A 17,167-nucleotide genomic window follows, 5' to 3' on the forward strand; every position below is an offset into this window, starting at 1 on the left:
CAATTTCACACCACATTTACTGCAGCAGCTGATGCTCCTATGATCACAAACCACAACAGCCACATCCATGAGATTGTTTAAATTGAGATGACTTTCAAGTCATTGAATGTTATAAATCAATTTCAAATGAGTGCAGAATATCATCCTAATCTGCCATGTCTGTGTTTTTTTTCTCACACAACCCCTATAAAAATTCTAGAGAAAATTACATACTGTTATTTGTGCAAACTCCACAGTGCTCTGAGAAATCTAATCCAGCCTTAATGCGAATATCTGTGATTGCTGATGTTGTATAATCCTAACACTTCTCTTCATGTGTTTTTTGACCTCCCTGAGCTGTTGTTTGTGCACCAATCTTATGCACCAAAAGCATGCTTTGATTTAATTTTACTATGTGTAGTATAAGTTAAAAAATAAAATGAAAAAATTAATAAATAGAGCCAAATCACAGAACCTGTAAAGACAATTTTAATGTCAGTCTCAGGTAATAGTAAGGTACATGTCTAGATTTTTCTGCTCACTTATGCAAGTTTATTTTAAACAGCCACTTTTATAATCATGTGAAATTTTACTGAAACAGGGTTTTTAAAAAAAATTTAATTATATAAATAAATAATTAATTTAAAAAGTCTAACTGTAATTGTAAAAAAATAATTGTAACTCAAACAACATTTAAAAAACTAGCCCTGTCCAAATAGTGATATAGTGTCATGGTTCAATTTCAAATGAGTGTGAAGTTATCATTTGCAGTTCAAAATTTTTATAAGTTCATCAGTAAATGGGTAATCGGTAAAAGGGTTAAAGACCACTAATTAAGACTGCAATACACAAACACATACACAGTGACCCACACACTGGGAGAGATAAAGAGTGAGAGGTTGGTATCAGCCCATACACGAGGTTGGTATCAGCCCAATACCGATACTGGTATCGGTATCGGTATCGGTGCATCCCTAGTACAAACTGTACATTCTATCCCCCTACACTACCCCTACCCCTAAACCTATCCATCACAGAAAACATTCTGCATTTTTAATTTTTAATAAAACATTGTTTAGTATGTTTTTAAAGCTATTTTAAATATGAGGACTCATGAAATGTCCTCATATTTCATGTTTACGTCGTAATACCAGTGTAATACCCATGTCATTATACAAATTTGTGTCCTCATAAATCACAAAAACGCGCACATGCACACGCACACACACACACACACACACACACACACACACACACACACACACACACACATAAAAACTCCTACAGAAACGACCCACAGCATAAACTCTTACAGTATTGTTGTACTGTTGTTTGTGGAAAGTTAACCCTTGTCTAAATCTCATTCAAAATAAATAGTTTCCTAAGGAAATTTGGCAGGATAATAATTTCATATCTCTAAGGCAATCTAGAGATTTTAATATTTTGACCAAAGTAAACACACAATTAAAGTTCAGAGGATGAGAATTGCCTGCTCATTGTGACAGCTCTGAGAGTTTTCTCTACATGAATGGCTTTTCCTACTTCAATAGCACTTTTTTACTGCTCATCTTACCTTGTGTCCTGCTGGACCTGTCTCACCACGTTCACCCTTGCCAAACGGTCCAGGTTCCCCTCTTTCACCCTACAAAAAGATTTTTGCAAGGGTTTTTTTTGTGTGTGTGTGTGTGTGTGTGTGTGTATTCAGATATAATTTATCAAAACCTATCCTATCATAAAAAAAAAAATTAAAAAAAAACCTAGGGTGCTTAAACTGATCTCTCAGTCTGATTAAGCTGGTTTGCTCTGCTGGTTTTAGAAATGACCAGCTAAACACCAGCTTACAAGGTGAACACTTTGATATTATAATTTTACAGAACAATTTGCACATGCTGGTTCTCAACCAGGGGGCCAAGGCCCATAGGGGCCTCTGCAAATTTCCAGGGGGCCCCAGTAAGACTTAACATTATTTAAATTATTATTTAACAATCTTAAATAACATCCTATACAAAAATAACAAAGATGTAAAACAGTAAATGGACATTATATATTTGAGTTTGTTCATTCTTATTACAATATAGAAGTACCAGAAGTATGTCAGCTTTAAATATTGTCTTAGACAAAGCAGGGCAATTGAGTAAAAAAAAGTTGAGAACTGCTGAATTAGACTCTACTCTTTACTCTTTCCTTCATGTCTACTGATTTCTTTGAAATGTCCTGTAGAGGGCAGTATGACAGCACATGCTGTATGTATCTTGACAGGGATTGACTGGAGTCTCTTAATAGATTCCTCATTGCACTGCCTTTTGTATAAATCACACCTTTAATCAAATACTAACTTAATTTGTACAATGGCTTAATAATCTAACTAATCAGAAAATATTATTATATTCTGATAAAAATGGTTTAAATGAAACTCTTCTCTCAGTAAGAGACTGTAGAGTAGTGATCCCATACACACTGAAAAACATTTTGTAGTCATTTGTTGTTTGTTAACTCTATAGTCCTTAACAGAGCTATCACAGATATATCTGAATGAAACCACAAACCACGACCACAACATTAAACTGGGATATATCACAACTGGTGGTGTTACAAACTCACCTTAGTTCCTGGCAGGCCTGGAAGCCCAGGCTCACCTTGAGGCCCAAAGAAACCAGGTTCACCCTGCATACAGAAGCCACACATGGAATTGTCTGTCAGTCATGGGGCAAGATAAGTATTCACAACTAAATCAATTTATGCCAAGTTTACACTACAGGATTTTAAGCCCAATTTGCAAGTGTAAGGAACCCTGCATCGGCCCAAAAACGGAATCCGACGGCCTGGGCAAAGGTTAACGCGTGTATGTCTTTTCAGCGCCTCTGTGAAGTTCATTTAATTTCACTCGTTTAATCTGGCTCCAATTTCAATGATTCTCATTCTTAGGTTGTGTTTCCAATTAGAAATGAATCATTGGTTATGCATTAATTTAGATTTTTGATTATTCTGATTATCTTATATCTTCAATTATTCGTTCACTGCAGTCCCGGTATCGCTTTAGAAAAGTCACTTCGGCCGACTTGAGTGCTCTTCCCGGACACAAACTTGTCAATTCTGACCTTAAACATTGGATGCAGGGTAAATATCTACCTTTAAGTCGGTCACGCTCTCTGTTACTCATAACAAAAAACATAGTTTTTATATATTTACGAAAACTGCAACTTATTTAAGGCAGCGATAGTCAGAAATCGAAATGGACTTAATTGATGTGCCCTATGCTCCATCTATTAAACCTTCCGTATGATCAATCCTGAACACAGATTTGCGGTAATACCTTCGCTTTAATCTACTAGAAATAATGAATTAAGAATAATACAGAATAACCCAAATATAATATTTTATTTGTCAAGTAAAAATGTATCATGCCAATTACATTACAGTTAGACAATTAGAAGCCAATTCAGAAATAATAAATGCATAACATCAATTACCCAAAGAAATGCATATACATACAGTGATGTGTGAATGTCTTCAGACATTCACCCATCTCTGCACGGGGGCTTCTGGCGACAGATGATCCCGCCTGACTGCTTTGCACTTTACCTTATATACAGACCAGAACAAAAGGGTTGTAAATATTTATTACACCAACACCTGTTTTGGGGGGAGAGGAGTGGGTTTTTTCAGCGCTCGCCAATCTTTATGTGTGAACTACTCAACGACTCATCAAAGAGGCTCGCTGATGCATCGGTGACATTATGGAAAGCCAAAAGGTTCAAAAACACGTGAAATTTAACACATCAACAATGTGTGAAATACGCGCAAACAACACGTATTTAACGCGTATTTCGTGTGTGAAATACATGTGAAATATGCGTTAAAAATCCGTTTGAACGGGTCAGTGTCATTGGCTGCTGAAAACTTGGGTCAAACCATTTCTGTGAGCTTAAGAGGGTGTACCATTCATAGACTAGGATACCACCATTTAACATACTAGATCAGCTTATTTCAGCCTTTTTATTTTGTCCCTTTTTGTCTTTTTTGTATAACCTATAGAAAAAATATATTTAAATCGCAGTTTTATGAAAAATTAGATTTATATTATATTAGAAATAAAATTGACTTGTTTTTCTCCACTTATGCCTTTTTTTTAGTAAATAAACACATTAGTGGACATTATAGCTTTAACAGTGAGCAAACTTAAGTTAGCATCAAAGCATTAACATTTGTGTGGGGAAATCAGTTACAGTGGAGGTAAGCAATCAATACAGGGTTAAGACAGACAATTGTAATCAATATCTGTCTTTGGAAAACAATGTGAGCTTTTCTTGTGCTTAAAGTATTTAAATTTGGCATTTTAGAATGTATATAAGTATTTAAGACTTGCAGGTCAGGTATAAGAACTTGATTTGGCTTTCCTGTATGACAGCAGAACTATTCTACTGTACTAAAGTCCTAGGCCACCCTGAAAATTGGTATTTGTCACAGAGACGAACTCCGTGGTTCCCTCCTCCGACCATCGGAGGGAGCCCTCACCAGAATACTAACACACACACACACACACACACACACACACTACATTTCCCATCAGCCCGTACCTTGGACCAATTGCCACATACAGCTGAAGCTCATTATCTGGACTATAAAAGACTCTCACTCACATCCTCTCATTGCAAAGTCTTGTATTGCCCTGGTGTACATTTCTGAGCGTTATTATTCTGTCTGACTACCTGTTGCTGATCCTGTTTGTTACCCGTCTACGATTCTCTGCCGCCTACCTCTGACCTTTGCTTTGTGTCCTGTTCTGTGAGTGATATCTGCCTGCCCTGATCCATTGCCTGTTCGTTGACCACGATTCTGCCCGCCCTCTGCTATACCTGTTTGCCCCGGTTTTACCTTGCCTCTACGACCACGCTCTTTTCTAATAAAAGCATGCAAATGGATCCCAGCCTGAGCGACGATTCATTACAGAAGACTTCGCCAGTACAAGATCCAGCTGCTTTCTCTCACCTGTGTGCGACGATGTCAGCACAAGCCAGTCAGCTCGCTGCACACCAACACCAGCTTAACTGTCTCATGACACTCACGGAGGAACTGGTAAAGGCGCTGCAAGGCATTCAAACAACCGCTCCAGCGGCACCTCCGCCACCCGCTGCGGCCGCCATTACCCACGCGGCAGGAACGCCGTCACTGGCGAATCCACGCCTCTCACTGCCAGAGAAGTTCGACGGCGATCCCACGAAATGTAAGGGCTTCATTCTTCAATGCTCCCTTTTTTATTAGTCAGCAACCTGCAATGTATACCACGGAGGCAGGGAAGATCACGTTCGTTTGTTCATTGTTTACGGGGAGAGTGCTGGAATGGATTACTGCTGTGTGGAGAGATGATGGGGCTGCCTTTCCTTCGTTTGAGTACTTTTTGCAGAGGTTTAGAGAGGTTTTCGGTCACCCCAGTGACGGGAGGGGAGCCGGTGATTGCCTGTTGGAGCTGACACAGGGGCGTAGAACGGCGGCTGAATACGCTCTTGCATTCCGCACGCTTGCTGCACAGACTAACTGGGTGAGTGACACGTTAAAAATTTGCTTTCGGAGAGGATTGTCTCATGAATTACAGACGGAGTTAGCCTGCCGTGATGAGGGCAAAAGCCTGGACCAATTAATTGAACTCGCTATTCAAATTGATAATCTCGTCCGATCCCGCAAATCTGGGCAGAAACGCTGTGGTCGTCCGCCTCCATCTGTTGATCCAGAATATTCAGAACCCATGCAGATCAACGCTTACCATCTATCTGAAGAGGAGAGAGGCCGCCGGCTGACCCATCGTCTTTGTTTGTATTGTGGTAACCCCGGTCATGTAAGAAACAACTGCTCAGTACGATCCCGTCCAGAAAATCCACGGTCGGTGAGTGATACCAACCCATACTACTGCTCTGACATGTGTGTGTCTGTACCCATTATACTGCTGTTTAATGACCAACATTTAAGCACAACCGCATTACTGGATTCCGGGGCAGCGGGAAACTTCATGTCCCAAAGTTATGCCTAGCAAAACAACATTCCGTTAATTGAATGCTCTTCTTCTCTCACAGTGGAAGCAATAGACGGCCGACCACTGGGCTCAGGACGTGTTAACATCGTTACCCAACAACTCATCATGCAAACCGGTATATTCCATACAGAGTTCATTCAATTCCACATTCTACCCACTTCAACCTCGTCCATCATCCTAGGTCTGCCACGGTTACGCACCCATAATCCACACATCTGCTGGAGAGAGGGACAAATTACCCACTGGAAGAACGCTGTCAGTCCAAATGTCTGTCTCACTCACCTCCCCTACCTGTCAGAGCGATCCAGGCTGCAGAACCAACCGAATCCACTCCTGATTTTAACTTACCCAGTGAACACCAAGATCTGCCCATAGCCTTCAGCAAGGTGCGTGCCTCACAATCACCTCCTCACCGTCCTTATGATTGTGCTATTTATCTTGTTCCAGGAACCACTCCCCCTAAGGGCTGCATCTTCCCACTATCACAACCTGAATCAGAGGCTATGAAGAAATACATTGATGAGGAGCTGGCTAAAGGCTTTATTCGTCCGTCCACATCACCAGCGTCTGCAGGTTTCTTCTTCGTGGGCAAGAAAGATGGCAGTCTCCGTCCGTGCATCGATTACCAAGGTCTGAATGAAATTACTGTTAAGTTCAGTTATCCATTACCCTGGTTCTCGCAGCACTGGAACAGCTTCGCACAGCCAAATATTCCACCAAGCTCGATCTCTGCAGTGCATACAATCTGATTCGCATCAGGGAAGGGGATGAATGGAAGACTGCTTTCTCGACCGCAACTGGACACTACGAATACCTTGTTATGCCCTTCGGGCTGGTCAATAGTCCTTCCGTCTTCCAGGCCTTTATTAACGACGTCTTCAGAGACATGCTCAACCGATTTGTTATTGTATACATCGATGACATCCTGGTCTACTCCAACAGCCTGGAAAAACACGTCCAACAGGTTAGACAGGTCCTCAAACGGCTGATTCAATTCCAATTGTACGCCAAAGCTGAAAAGTGCGAGTTCCATCAGACGTCTACCTCGTTCCTGGGATACATCATAAGTCCTGATGGAGTCGCTATGGATGAGAAGAAGGTTACCACCATTCTCAACTGGCCGCAACCCAATACCCTCAAGAAGCTGCAGCTTTTCCTGGGATTCTCAAATTTCTATCGACGGTTCATCCGTAACTTCAGCTCCATAGCCTGCCTGCTTACAAGCATGGTCAAAAAGGACACAATCAGCTCAGATGGACTCCTACCGCCATTGAGACCTTCTAGCGGCTCAAAGAACGCTTCACCACAGCACCCATCTTACATCATCCCGACCCATCTCTCCCGTTCACCGTCGAAGTCGATGCCTCCAGTACCGGTCTTGGGGCAGTACTCTCACAAGGGCAAGGTAATCCACCTAAACTTTACCCATGTGCTTACCATTCTAGAAAACTCACGGCAGCAGAACGCAACTATGACGTCGGTGACCGGGAGTTGCTGGCCATGAAAGCGGCGTTCAAGGAGTGGTGCCATTGGTTGGAGGGGGCCAAACATCCCTTTGTGGTTTTGACTGATCACAAGAGCCTCGAGTACCTATGGACTGCCAAAAGACTCAACCCCCGCCAGGCCCGTTGGACACTGTTCTTCTCTCGATTCAACTTTACAGTCACCTATTGTCCAGGCTCAAAGAATGTCAAAGCAGATGCCCTATCCCGTCAATTCGAAGGTGAACTCACCACACAAAATCCTGAAACTGTGTTACCTGCTTCTCTTGTCGTTGCACCCATACAGTGGGACATCATGACGGAACTGGAACAAGCTAATACACAAAACAGGACCCCGTCTGACTGTCCGCCTGACAAGGTCTTTGTCCCAGAGAACTTCCGTAACCGCATTCTGGAATTTTTTTTTTTTTTTTTTTTTATGCAAACAGACAATTACAATATTTATAGAAAAGAAATTAAATGCAAAATACAAATACAAAGACCAACAAAACATACATAACAGCCAGTATGATTTGGGTATGTGTGTGTGTGTGTGTGTGTGTGTGTATAACTAAGTGTAACTAGGTGTGGGAGTGGAAATATATGAATAAAGGAGCATGTAGGAAAATACAACAGACATAACCAGAGTTAAGAAAAAAATATATATCAAAGAGGAAAAAAAAAAAAAAAAAAAAAAAAAAATGACAATAATAATGATGAAGATAATAATAGTATCATACGCAAAAAATGAGGAAGGTGACAATAGCAACAGTAATAGCAGTATTAATAATAATAATAATAATAATAACAATAATAATAATAATAATAATAATGATAAATCCAATTAATAAGAAATGACAAATAGTAATAATCATATTAGCAGTAGTAGTAAAGATAAACATTAACAAATATACTCATTTCATCCGGAATGAGGGGGAAGTTAAAGGATCAGGAAGAGGAAAAATAAAGATAATAGTAATAGCAATAATAATAATAATAATAATATTAATAATGGTAATATTAATACAGCCATTAATAGTAATGATAATAGTAGTAGTTGCAATGGCAATGATAATAATAATAATAATAATAATAATAATAATAGTATTAATAATGGTAATATTGATACAGCTATTAATAATAAGATATTATAAAGCTGCCTCTATTCCCCTCATGGCCATGGCATAGGATAGACCCCCGTCAGCGTCATGTTGCAACGGGCTTTCAAGGTGCGGTGCTGCGGGGCCGAGGGTCCCAAAATCCATACCCATCCCCAGCCGTCCCACACATGCCATGCTTACCCTGTCTGTGTTTTTTTTTTTTTTTTTTTTAATAAATATGGCTGCTTTCATTGTTATACTCATGATATGTTTATGTCAACTAGTGTATAATGCATTAAAAAAGCATGGCGTGTAGCATGGAACCAGCCCAGTGCAAAGCCCAGGCCGCCACGGCCACGCCACACTTACCCTATGTGTGTGCATTTTTTTTTTTTTTTTTTTGCTTTAAACTTATTTTATGCTCCAAATGAATGTGTGTGTGCACCTCATCTAATATGTGAAGCATTAAAACAGCGAGACAAGTGCTGAGCCAGCCAGAGACAAGAAATCCCAGGTGAAAGTACAAGCTGGAGGGCGAAAGCCCAAGGCCCCGGCCCCACATCACACCCACCCACAACTAATCAAAACCACACATGGCAGGGACTAGTATGCCACAGCCAACCAGGGTCCAGAAGCAGCAAAAAAAAAAAAAAAGAGAGAGAGATTTAAATATAATCTTATAAGTATTTTATTTATATTTGATATTAGTCAGTGTTGCTACCTCTTCCTGACCCCCCTCCCCCCAATCATGTGTGAATATTGATGGTGTACCATTGAGGATAGCTTCAGACAAAGAAGGTCAGTGGATTCATGACTGTAGGAAGTTAAAGAGAGATGACCAAGAAGGGTGTAATTCTGATGTATTATTTTGAGTGGAGGTAGACAAGTTTTCCATGGAGATGTACTCTATTAGTAAATTTTTCCAAGTTGTAATGTGTATGGTGTTCCTTGATTTCCAGTTCATGAGGATAGTTTTCTTGGCAATAGTTAGAGCCACTAGGAGTAATTGACTGTTTGTACTGTTTAAATTGATTATGGATATGTCACCTAATATACAGAGGGAGGGAGACAGCGGGATGTGACATCCCATAAGGTTGGATAGTGAGTCAGTAACGTTTTCCCAGAATTTTCTAACTGAGGTGAAATCCCAAATAGCGTGTAAATTGGTGTCTAGAGTGTTTTGTGCGCAATGTGAGCATGTTTCTGAAGAAAAACCCATTTTAAATAATTTCTGTCCAGTTAGGTGAAATCTATGAAGTACTTTATACTGTATAAGTTGTAAGTTGCCGTTTTTTGTCATGAAGTAGATATTTTTACAGATTTGTGTCCAGAAAGCGGCATTGGGAGCAATGGATAAGTCTGATTCCCATTTTGCACTGGGTAGGCTTAACGTATTGTCTGATTTGGATATTATTTTATATATTTTGGAGAGTAGTTTTTTTGGGGACCATACCATACATTATGGGGACCATACAGATCTTGCAGAACCTCTTCTGGTGGCCATCCTTATCCAAAGACTCAACACAATTCATCAAACTATGTCATACCTGCAACATGAACAAGCCCTCACATCAACTTCCCGCTGGTCTACTGCAATCATTACCTATACCTCAACGCCCCTGGTCACACATAGCCATTGACTTCGTCACCGACCTCCCAGCATCCAGAGGCTTCACAACCATACTTACCGTAATAGATCGCTTCTCCAAGGCCTGCCGCCTCATCCCACTAACAAAGCTACCCACTGCCATGCAGACAGCAGAGCATCTATGCAACTGGGTCTTCCGTATATATGGCTTACCTGAGAATATAGTGTCCGACCGTGGTCCCCAGTTCACCTCACGCCTCTGGTCAGCCTTCTGTCAAGCCTTAAACATCAATGTCAGTCTCACCTCCGGCTACCATCCACAGTCTAACGGCCAAATAGAACGTCTTAACCAAGAACTCACCTGATTCCTCCGCTCATACTGCAACCGTCACCAAAACGACTGGTCCCGATACCTACTGTGGGCTGGGTATGCACAAAACTCGATATGCAAACCAGCAACCGGATTAACTCCATTTCAATGTGTCCTGGGGTTCCAACCTCCGCTGTTCCCCTGGTCTGGAGAACCCACCAACATACCTGCTGTCAACGACTGGATGAATCGAAGTGAAGCTACCTGGAATAGAGCTCATACTCACCTGCAGCATGCTGTACGCTGTCTGAGAGAACAAGCTGACCGCCACTGCCGCCCAAGTCCTGAGTATCGTCCTGGCCAATTGGTATGGCTCTCCACCCAAGATCTACGTCTCAAACTTCCCTGCAAAAAGTTAAGTCCAAGGTATGTTGGCCCATTTCAAATCACACAACAAATCACACCAGTTTCATTCCGTCTTGCATTACCTAACCCCTTTTGTATTTCTCCAACATTTCATGTATCACTGCTCAAGCCTGCCGATGGTCCCAGTGAGGAGGGGGAGGAGGTGTCCGGTGATCAGGGCCCCCTACCCATCATGGTGGAGGGCGAGGAGGCTTATCAAGTCCGTGAACTGCTGGACTCCAGGCGCTGAGGAAGAGTTCTCCAATATCTAGTCGACTGGGAGGGGTACGGTCCAGAGGAGCGCTCGTGGGTCAACGCGGATGATATCCTAGACCCCAACCTCGTGGAAGAGTTCCACGCAAACCATCCTGAGAGACCAGCCCCTCGACCATGTGGGAGACCTCGCGACAGTTACCTCCTCGCACCAGGAGGCGCTTGTGGAGGGGGGGCTCTGTCACAGAGACGAACTCCGTGGTTCCCTCCTCTGACCATCGGAGGGAGCCCTCACCCGAATACTAACACACACACACACTACATTTCCCATCAGTCCGTACCTTGGACCAATTGCCACATACAGCTGAAGCTCATTATCTGGACTATAAAAGACTCTCACTCACATCCTCTCATTGCAAAGTCTTGTATTGCCCTGGTGTACATTTCTTTACCATCTCTTTATTATTCTGTCTGACTACCTGTTGCTGATCCTGATTGTTACCCATCTACGATTCTCTGCCGCCTACCTCTGACCTTTGCTTTGTGTCCTTATCTGTGAGTGATATCTGCCTGCCCTGATCCATTGCCTGTTCGTTGACCACGATTCTGCCCGCCCTCTGCTATACCTGTTTGCCCCGGTTTTACCTTGCCTGTACGACCACGCTCTTTTCTAATAAAAGCATGCAAATGGATCCCAGCCTGAGTGACGATTCATTACAGTATTAGAGCAATTTATCCGTGAAATGATTAGGTAATTTGTTAAAGCACTTCATAACATTTAAGTAAACATATAAACATAAAAATATTAAGTAGCTCATTGTTTTTTTTTTGTTGTTTTTTTTAGAACCACAGTTTATGTCTGCAAGTAATCTGAATTTTTACTGAAACACCTATTGTACACTTCATAACAGCTAGAATTAATTTTATGGCTGCTTTTCTGTGACAGTTTACATCCTGGTTTAGCAATGTGACAGACTTTATTGGCTTACTGAAAATATTAAAAGGCTAGGGCAGAAGACTAATTGTACTGCAAACTGCTCAAGGACCTGTAACATGAAGGTAGTTGTACAAACTAAGAGTTACAGGATTAATTTTGAGTTGACAAAACCAAACCAATGCAAATCAGGCTTTGTTGATGCCATGAAGCAGCTCATGAACTTTCTCTGTCAACTTTGATCTTAAAGTGGTAACACTTTACAATAAGGTTCATTAGTTAACATTAGTTAACTACATTAGGTAACATGGACTAATAATGAACTGCACTTATACGGCATTTATTAATCTTTGTTAATGTTAATTTCAACATTTACTAATACATTATTAAAATCTTGTTAACATTATTACACTTGACACATAGGCTAACTGATGACGATTGGTGTGTGAATACACAAATATAATTTTAAACTGATAATAATCTACGATGCTATGTGTGTTCTTTTCGTTTTGAATTATTTTGTTTAAAAGTAGACATTTCAAGCTTTCTATAGATATATTTCTCATGTCTGTGAGGCAAGCAGCCTATACGCTGAGTTTCGGCTCATTTAGCCTGTAAGACGCTTCAGTTCACGTGCAAGTGATCGCGCCGGCGCCTCCATGTCATGATTATATTGTCTGCTATATTTGCTTCTTATTTATTAAATCCAGGCAATTGGTTGATGAAACATTGATTAAAATTAAGATACAATTTTACAAAATGAAATTCACTTTAAAGAAAGGCTTTCTACAAAACAAAACTTTATGAAGTGGTCAAAATCATGTCTGAACCACTCCATGTCTCCCGATATATTGAGCGTCTTATGATGTATCCTATCTTACTCATGCTGTTCACTTTTCATAATCAAATAGATAAAATAAAAAAAAATAACATTATAATAGGCCTATATAAACATAAATATGAAACTAAATACGTTCCCTTTCGAGGGAACTCGCGCTGCGTCAGTGATGACACATTCGGGAACCCCCCTCAGCGTAGCGCGTCTGAAGCCACGTGCAACTTAGTCCAATCTTGATTGGTGCAACGTCATCCCGTGATGTGTGCCGGCGAAAAGCGAAAGCTATAAAGGAGCCGGTCTTACAGCTGTTGTCAGCTTTCTGATCTTCAACAAGCGCTCCGTGTCTTTGTCAGTCCGTGTATTTGGTGTTGTCTGTCCCTTATTATCAGTATATGAAATGGTGAGTGAACAGCAGCAGTTTAGGAAGTTTGTTCATCCCTGCCCGCATTTTATTACAAGCAGGGATACACATAACCTTTGTGTGAGCTGTTTGGGAGCAGAGCATGCTCGGTCAGCCCTCGAGGGGGTTGATTGCGAGCACTGCGAGCATTTGCCTCTCAGAACGCTGGCATTGTTTGATCAGAGCGGCCAGCTCTGCGCTCCACGTGGTGCGGGTCCCGCGGTTACCATCTAGGGGAGGGGATTGAGACAGCTTCGGCCCTTTCTCAGCCCTCAACCTCTACATCCAGCATTCACAGGGATCCGGAAGCCCGCTCTGCGGCTTCTTCCGCCCCGTATGAACGCATGACAGTGGGTTCGTCTAGTTCTGAGGAATTAGACATTCTCAGTGTTGATTTAGGTGACTCGCCAGCCCAATCACCACAATAGAGTTAGTGGAGGTTTTGTCTCGAGCTGTGGCTAAATTAAACATCGATTGGCCAGCTGAGAGACAACAAGTTCAAAGAAAAAGTAAACTTGATGAACGTTTTCTACGGTCTGCACAAGCACAACCTCTACACACTGAGGTGTGTAGATCTTGGAAAAAGCCATATTCATTTAGGCTTTCTAGCCCCATGGTTAATAATTATTCATCTATCATGGGGTTTAAGGAGAATGGTTATGGTGCTATGCCAAAGATAGATGAGATGCTAGCGGCCTATTTATCACCTGATGCTGCGTCTTCTCTTAAAGCCCCGACATTGCCTTCCAAACCATGTCGCACCACATCAACTTTAGTTGGGAAGGCATATATGGCAGCAGGCCAAGCTGGTGCCTGCCTGCACACGATGGCTATATTACAAGCTTATCAAGCTTAATTATTGGGGGACTTAGATGGGGCGGAGTCAGTGAGCTCTGATGATATTAGAGAGCTTCGTAGAGCTACTGATTTATCTCTCTGCTTCACCAAAGAAACGGCCCGTGCTATCGGCCGATCTATGGCAGCCATGGCGTCGACAGAGAGGCACTTAGGGCTCAATTTATCGGGCATCAAGGAGAGTGATAAAACCAGGGCTCTGAACCGATTCAAGGAACGAAAACGAAAACCGTAAATTAACGAAATTTTGACCGGAACGTAACCAGAAACGGAAATCAAATTTAATCATTCTGAACAGAACTAGGAAAGATCTAGGAAAGGAAACAGACATTCTGCTTGTTTTCGTTATTTAAGTGTCTTTTGTAATTGTATGAATTATGTCTTGCATTAAATTACGGAGTACAGTTTACTGTCTTAGAAGGAAAAAAAAATCCAGTGGTCGCGCTGGCGCCTCACGCGCTTAAACAAATTCTTGCATTGCTTACTTGATATCGCAGCCTGTTAAATAATTAAAATAAAATACAATCAACCAAAAATATAAAACGTTACACTGCTCAATTCAATTCTGTGATACAATCTGCCGTTTACCACCGTAACCACCGCCTGCCTGTGCTGTTATGTGAAGGATGATGTCGATAATGCGAGTGAAGTACAAAGCTTAATAGTTTAGCATTTGTCTCGAAAATGGAAACAGTGTTGAATGAGAAAGGTAGGCTTCAGATTCACTTTAAATTAATTCGTTTAGCATCTTATTTAGTTTTATTTCCAATAATTTTTTTAATTCGTTTTGGCTTGTCATAGGCATATAGCCTAAATAGGCCAACTGTTAACTTTAGAGGTTTTGTGGTAAAACAAAATAGGTCAGTTTTGTTCATAATGGATGTTTACAAACATTATGAACAAAGCTATATGATAGGCTATTTGTAAACATTTTATTTTATTTACCGATAAATTACATTATTTCTGAATGTAATAATAAAATGTGACGTAGCCTATCTTTTTTCCTCTCAGGAACGTCGGTACTTTAAACCATGCAGCAAACATTTTAAAATATCTTGAAAAAATACTTTATAAACCATTGATAGTTTTTCCTTTCATTTAATATGTTTAGCCTACAAATTTGGACAGAATCTTGTTATAAAAGATAATTGTAGGCCTACTGGCTAAGATGGCAAATACTCTGTTTTTTAAATAAAATGCTGTACGTATTATTATTATTATTATTAAGTAGGCTACATGCAAACAAAAAAAAAAAGTAAAAAAAAAAAATATATATAAAAAAAATAACGTTATTAACCGTTATTTTTTTTAAACAAACCGGTTTCGGAACGTTAATAATACAGAAGGAACGCTGGAATAGAAACGTTAAAATACCGATTCTGCTCGGAGTGAAACGATTGAATTTTTTGTTTTGTTTTTAAGCCCTGGATAAAACTTTTCTTCTTAATGCCCCGTTATCGTCCCCTGGTCTCTTTGGCGACGCCGTAACTTTGGTCATAGAGAGATTCCAGGAGGCAAAGAAGCAGGCTGCGGCTTTTCAAAAATGTATTCCTCACCGCCATAAGACTCAGGGGCCTGTCACAGCCCAAGCCATCAACATCAAGCTCCTCGTATAGGCAGACACAGAAGCAGAGTTTTGCTAATCGAGCATCCCCACAACGATTTTGGGGTTCGAAGCAGCACTCGCAGCAGAAGCCCGTGAGAGAAAAGACAGATCTGAGGAATGTCATTATTTCGAAATGGGCTTCGGAAAAGAGGTCCTGACGGTCAGGTCAGGCCTCTGAGGGCGCCCCCTCCTGGAGGGAAGCGAATTACATCCACTCCTCTACGGAGCCCTCAGGAAATCAATTTGTTATCCCCGCCGTCCACGACGCTTCCAGGTACAACGATTTCCAATGAACCCACATCCCGATGTATTTCTGTCAAAATAAAAGTCACGGGGGGGTTCACCCAAGAGGCCTGTAGAAAAGTTAGTTCAGTTAAATCTTGCTGTGAAAACGCTTCAGGATGTCGAAACTGTTCAGTTAAATACAGAGAGCACCAGCCTCGAGAGGCTGGTTCCTCTGGTGAATTTCCTGCACCCCAAGACGGTGCAGTTAATTTGGAGGAGGTTCGGCCAGGTGGACATAGACCTATTTGCGTCACACGAGAACTCGCATTGTCCCCTATGGTTTTCCCTCACACACCCAGCTGCTTTGGGGCTGGACGCCACGGTACAGCCGTGGCAGAGGCTTCGGCTGTATGCCTTTCCCCCGATCACTCTGCTCCCGGGAGTTCTAGAGAGAGTTCGCCAGGAAGGGGTCCAGCTTCTGCTGGTAGCCCTGTTCTGGCCAGCCCAAGTATGGTTTTCAGACCTAATAGCTCTTCTGCACGGTCCTCCATGGGAAATTCCCGTCAGGAGGGACCTTCTGACTTAGGCCGGGGGCTCAATATTTCATCCCCGACCGGAAATGTGGAAATTATAGGTGTGGCCCCTGAACTCCGGAATGAGGGTCTCTCTACTGAGGTAGTGGAAACCATTTTAAACTCTAGAGCTCCCTCCATGAGGAAACTATATTCTCTGAAGTGAAAAGTTTTTACTTCATGGTGTGGACAACACCAATTAGACCCAGTTAACTGCCCAGTGGCTTCAGTGCTGGAGTTCCTACAATATAAGTTCTCTGATGGTTCTTTCCCTTCTACACTAAGAGTGTATGTGGCAGCCCTGGCTGCTTTTCGTCCACCATTGGACGGTAACTCTCTGGGGAGACATCATCTTATCACTCATTTCCTTCGTGGCACTTTAAGGATGAGGCCTCCGGCTCAAGTTAGAATACCTGCTTGGGATCTAACGGTCGTATTAGAAGGGTTATCCTCTGCACCATTTGAACCGTTGGACTCTGCATCGGACAAGTGCTTAGCCTTAAAAATGGCATTTTTGCTGGCAATGATGTCCCTCAAGAGAGTTGGGGACCTTTAGGCTTTGTCAGTTGCTTCTTCCTGTTTGGAATTTGCTCCAGGCGGAGTAAAAGCTATTCTTTATCCTATGTACCTAAA

At 41.7% G+C, this 17,167-nt stretch overlaps 1 protein-coding gene across 1 annotated transcript in view; it reads right to left on the reverse strand.

The window, feature by feature from the left end:
* Positions 1-812: 812 nt before the first annotated feature.
* LOC127523040 (collagen alpha-1(XXV) chain-like) overlaps positions 813-17,167 on the reverse strand; it is a 187,123-nt gene continuing 170,768 nt past the window's right edge. The window contains exons 11-13 of the mRNA XM_051913491.1: positions 2,581-2,643; positions 1,553-1,621; positions 813-818 (exon numbers count right to left, since the gene is read on the reverse strand). Of these exons, the coding sequence (XP_051769451.1) occupies positions 813-818; positions 1,553-1,621; positions 2,581-2,643 (138 nt within the window). The remainder of the gene's footprint in view (positions 819-1,552; positions 1,622-2,580; positions 2,644-17,167) is intronic.

This window comes from Ctenopharyngodon idella, chromosome 11 (assembly GCF_019924925.1).
Source record: "Ctenopharyngodon idella isolate HZGC_01 chromosome 11, HZGC01, whole genome shotgun sequence".
Taxonomy (NCBI): domain Eukaryota; kingdom Metazoa; phylum Chordata; class Actinopteri; order Cypriniformes; family Xenocyprididae; genus Ctenopharyngodon; species Ctenopharyngodon idella.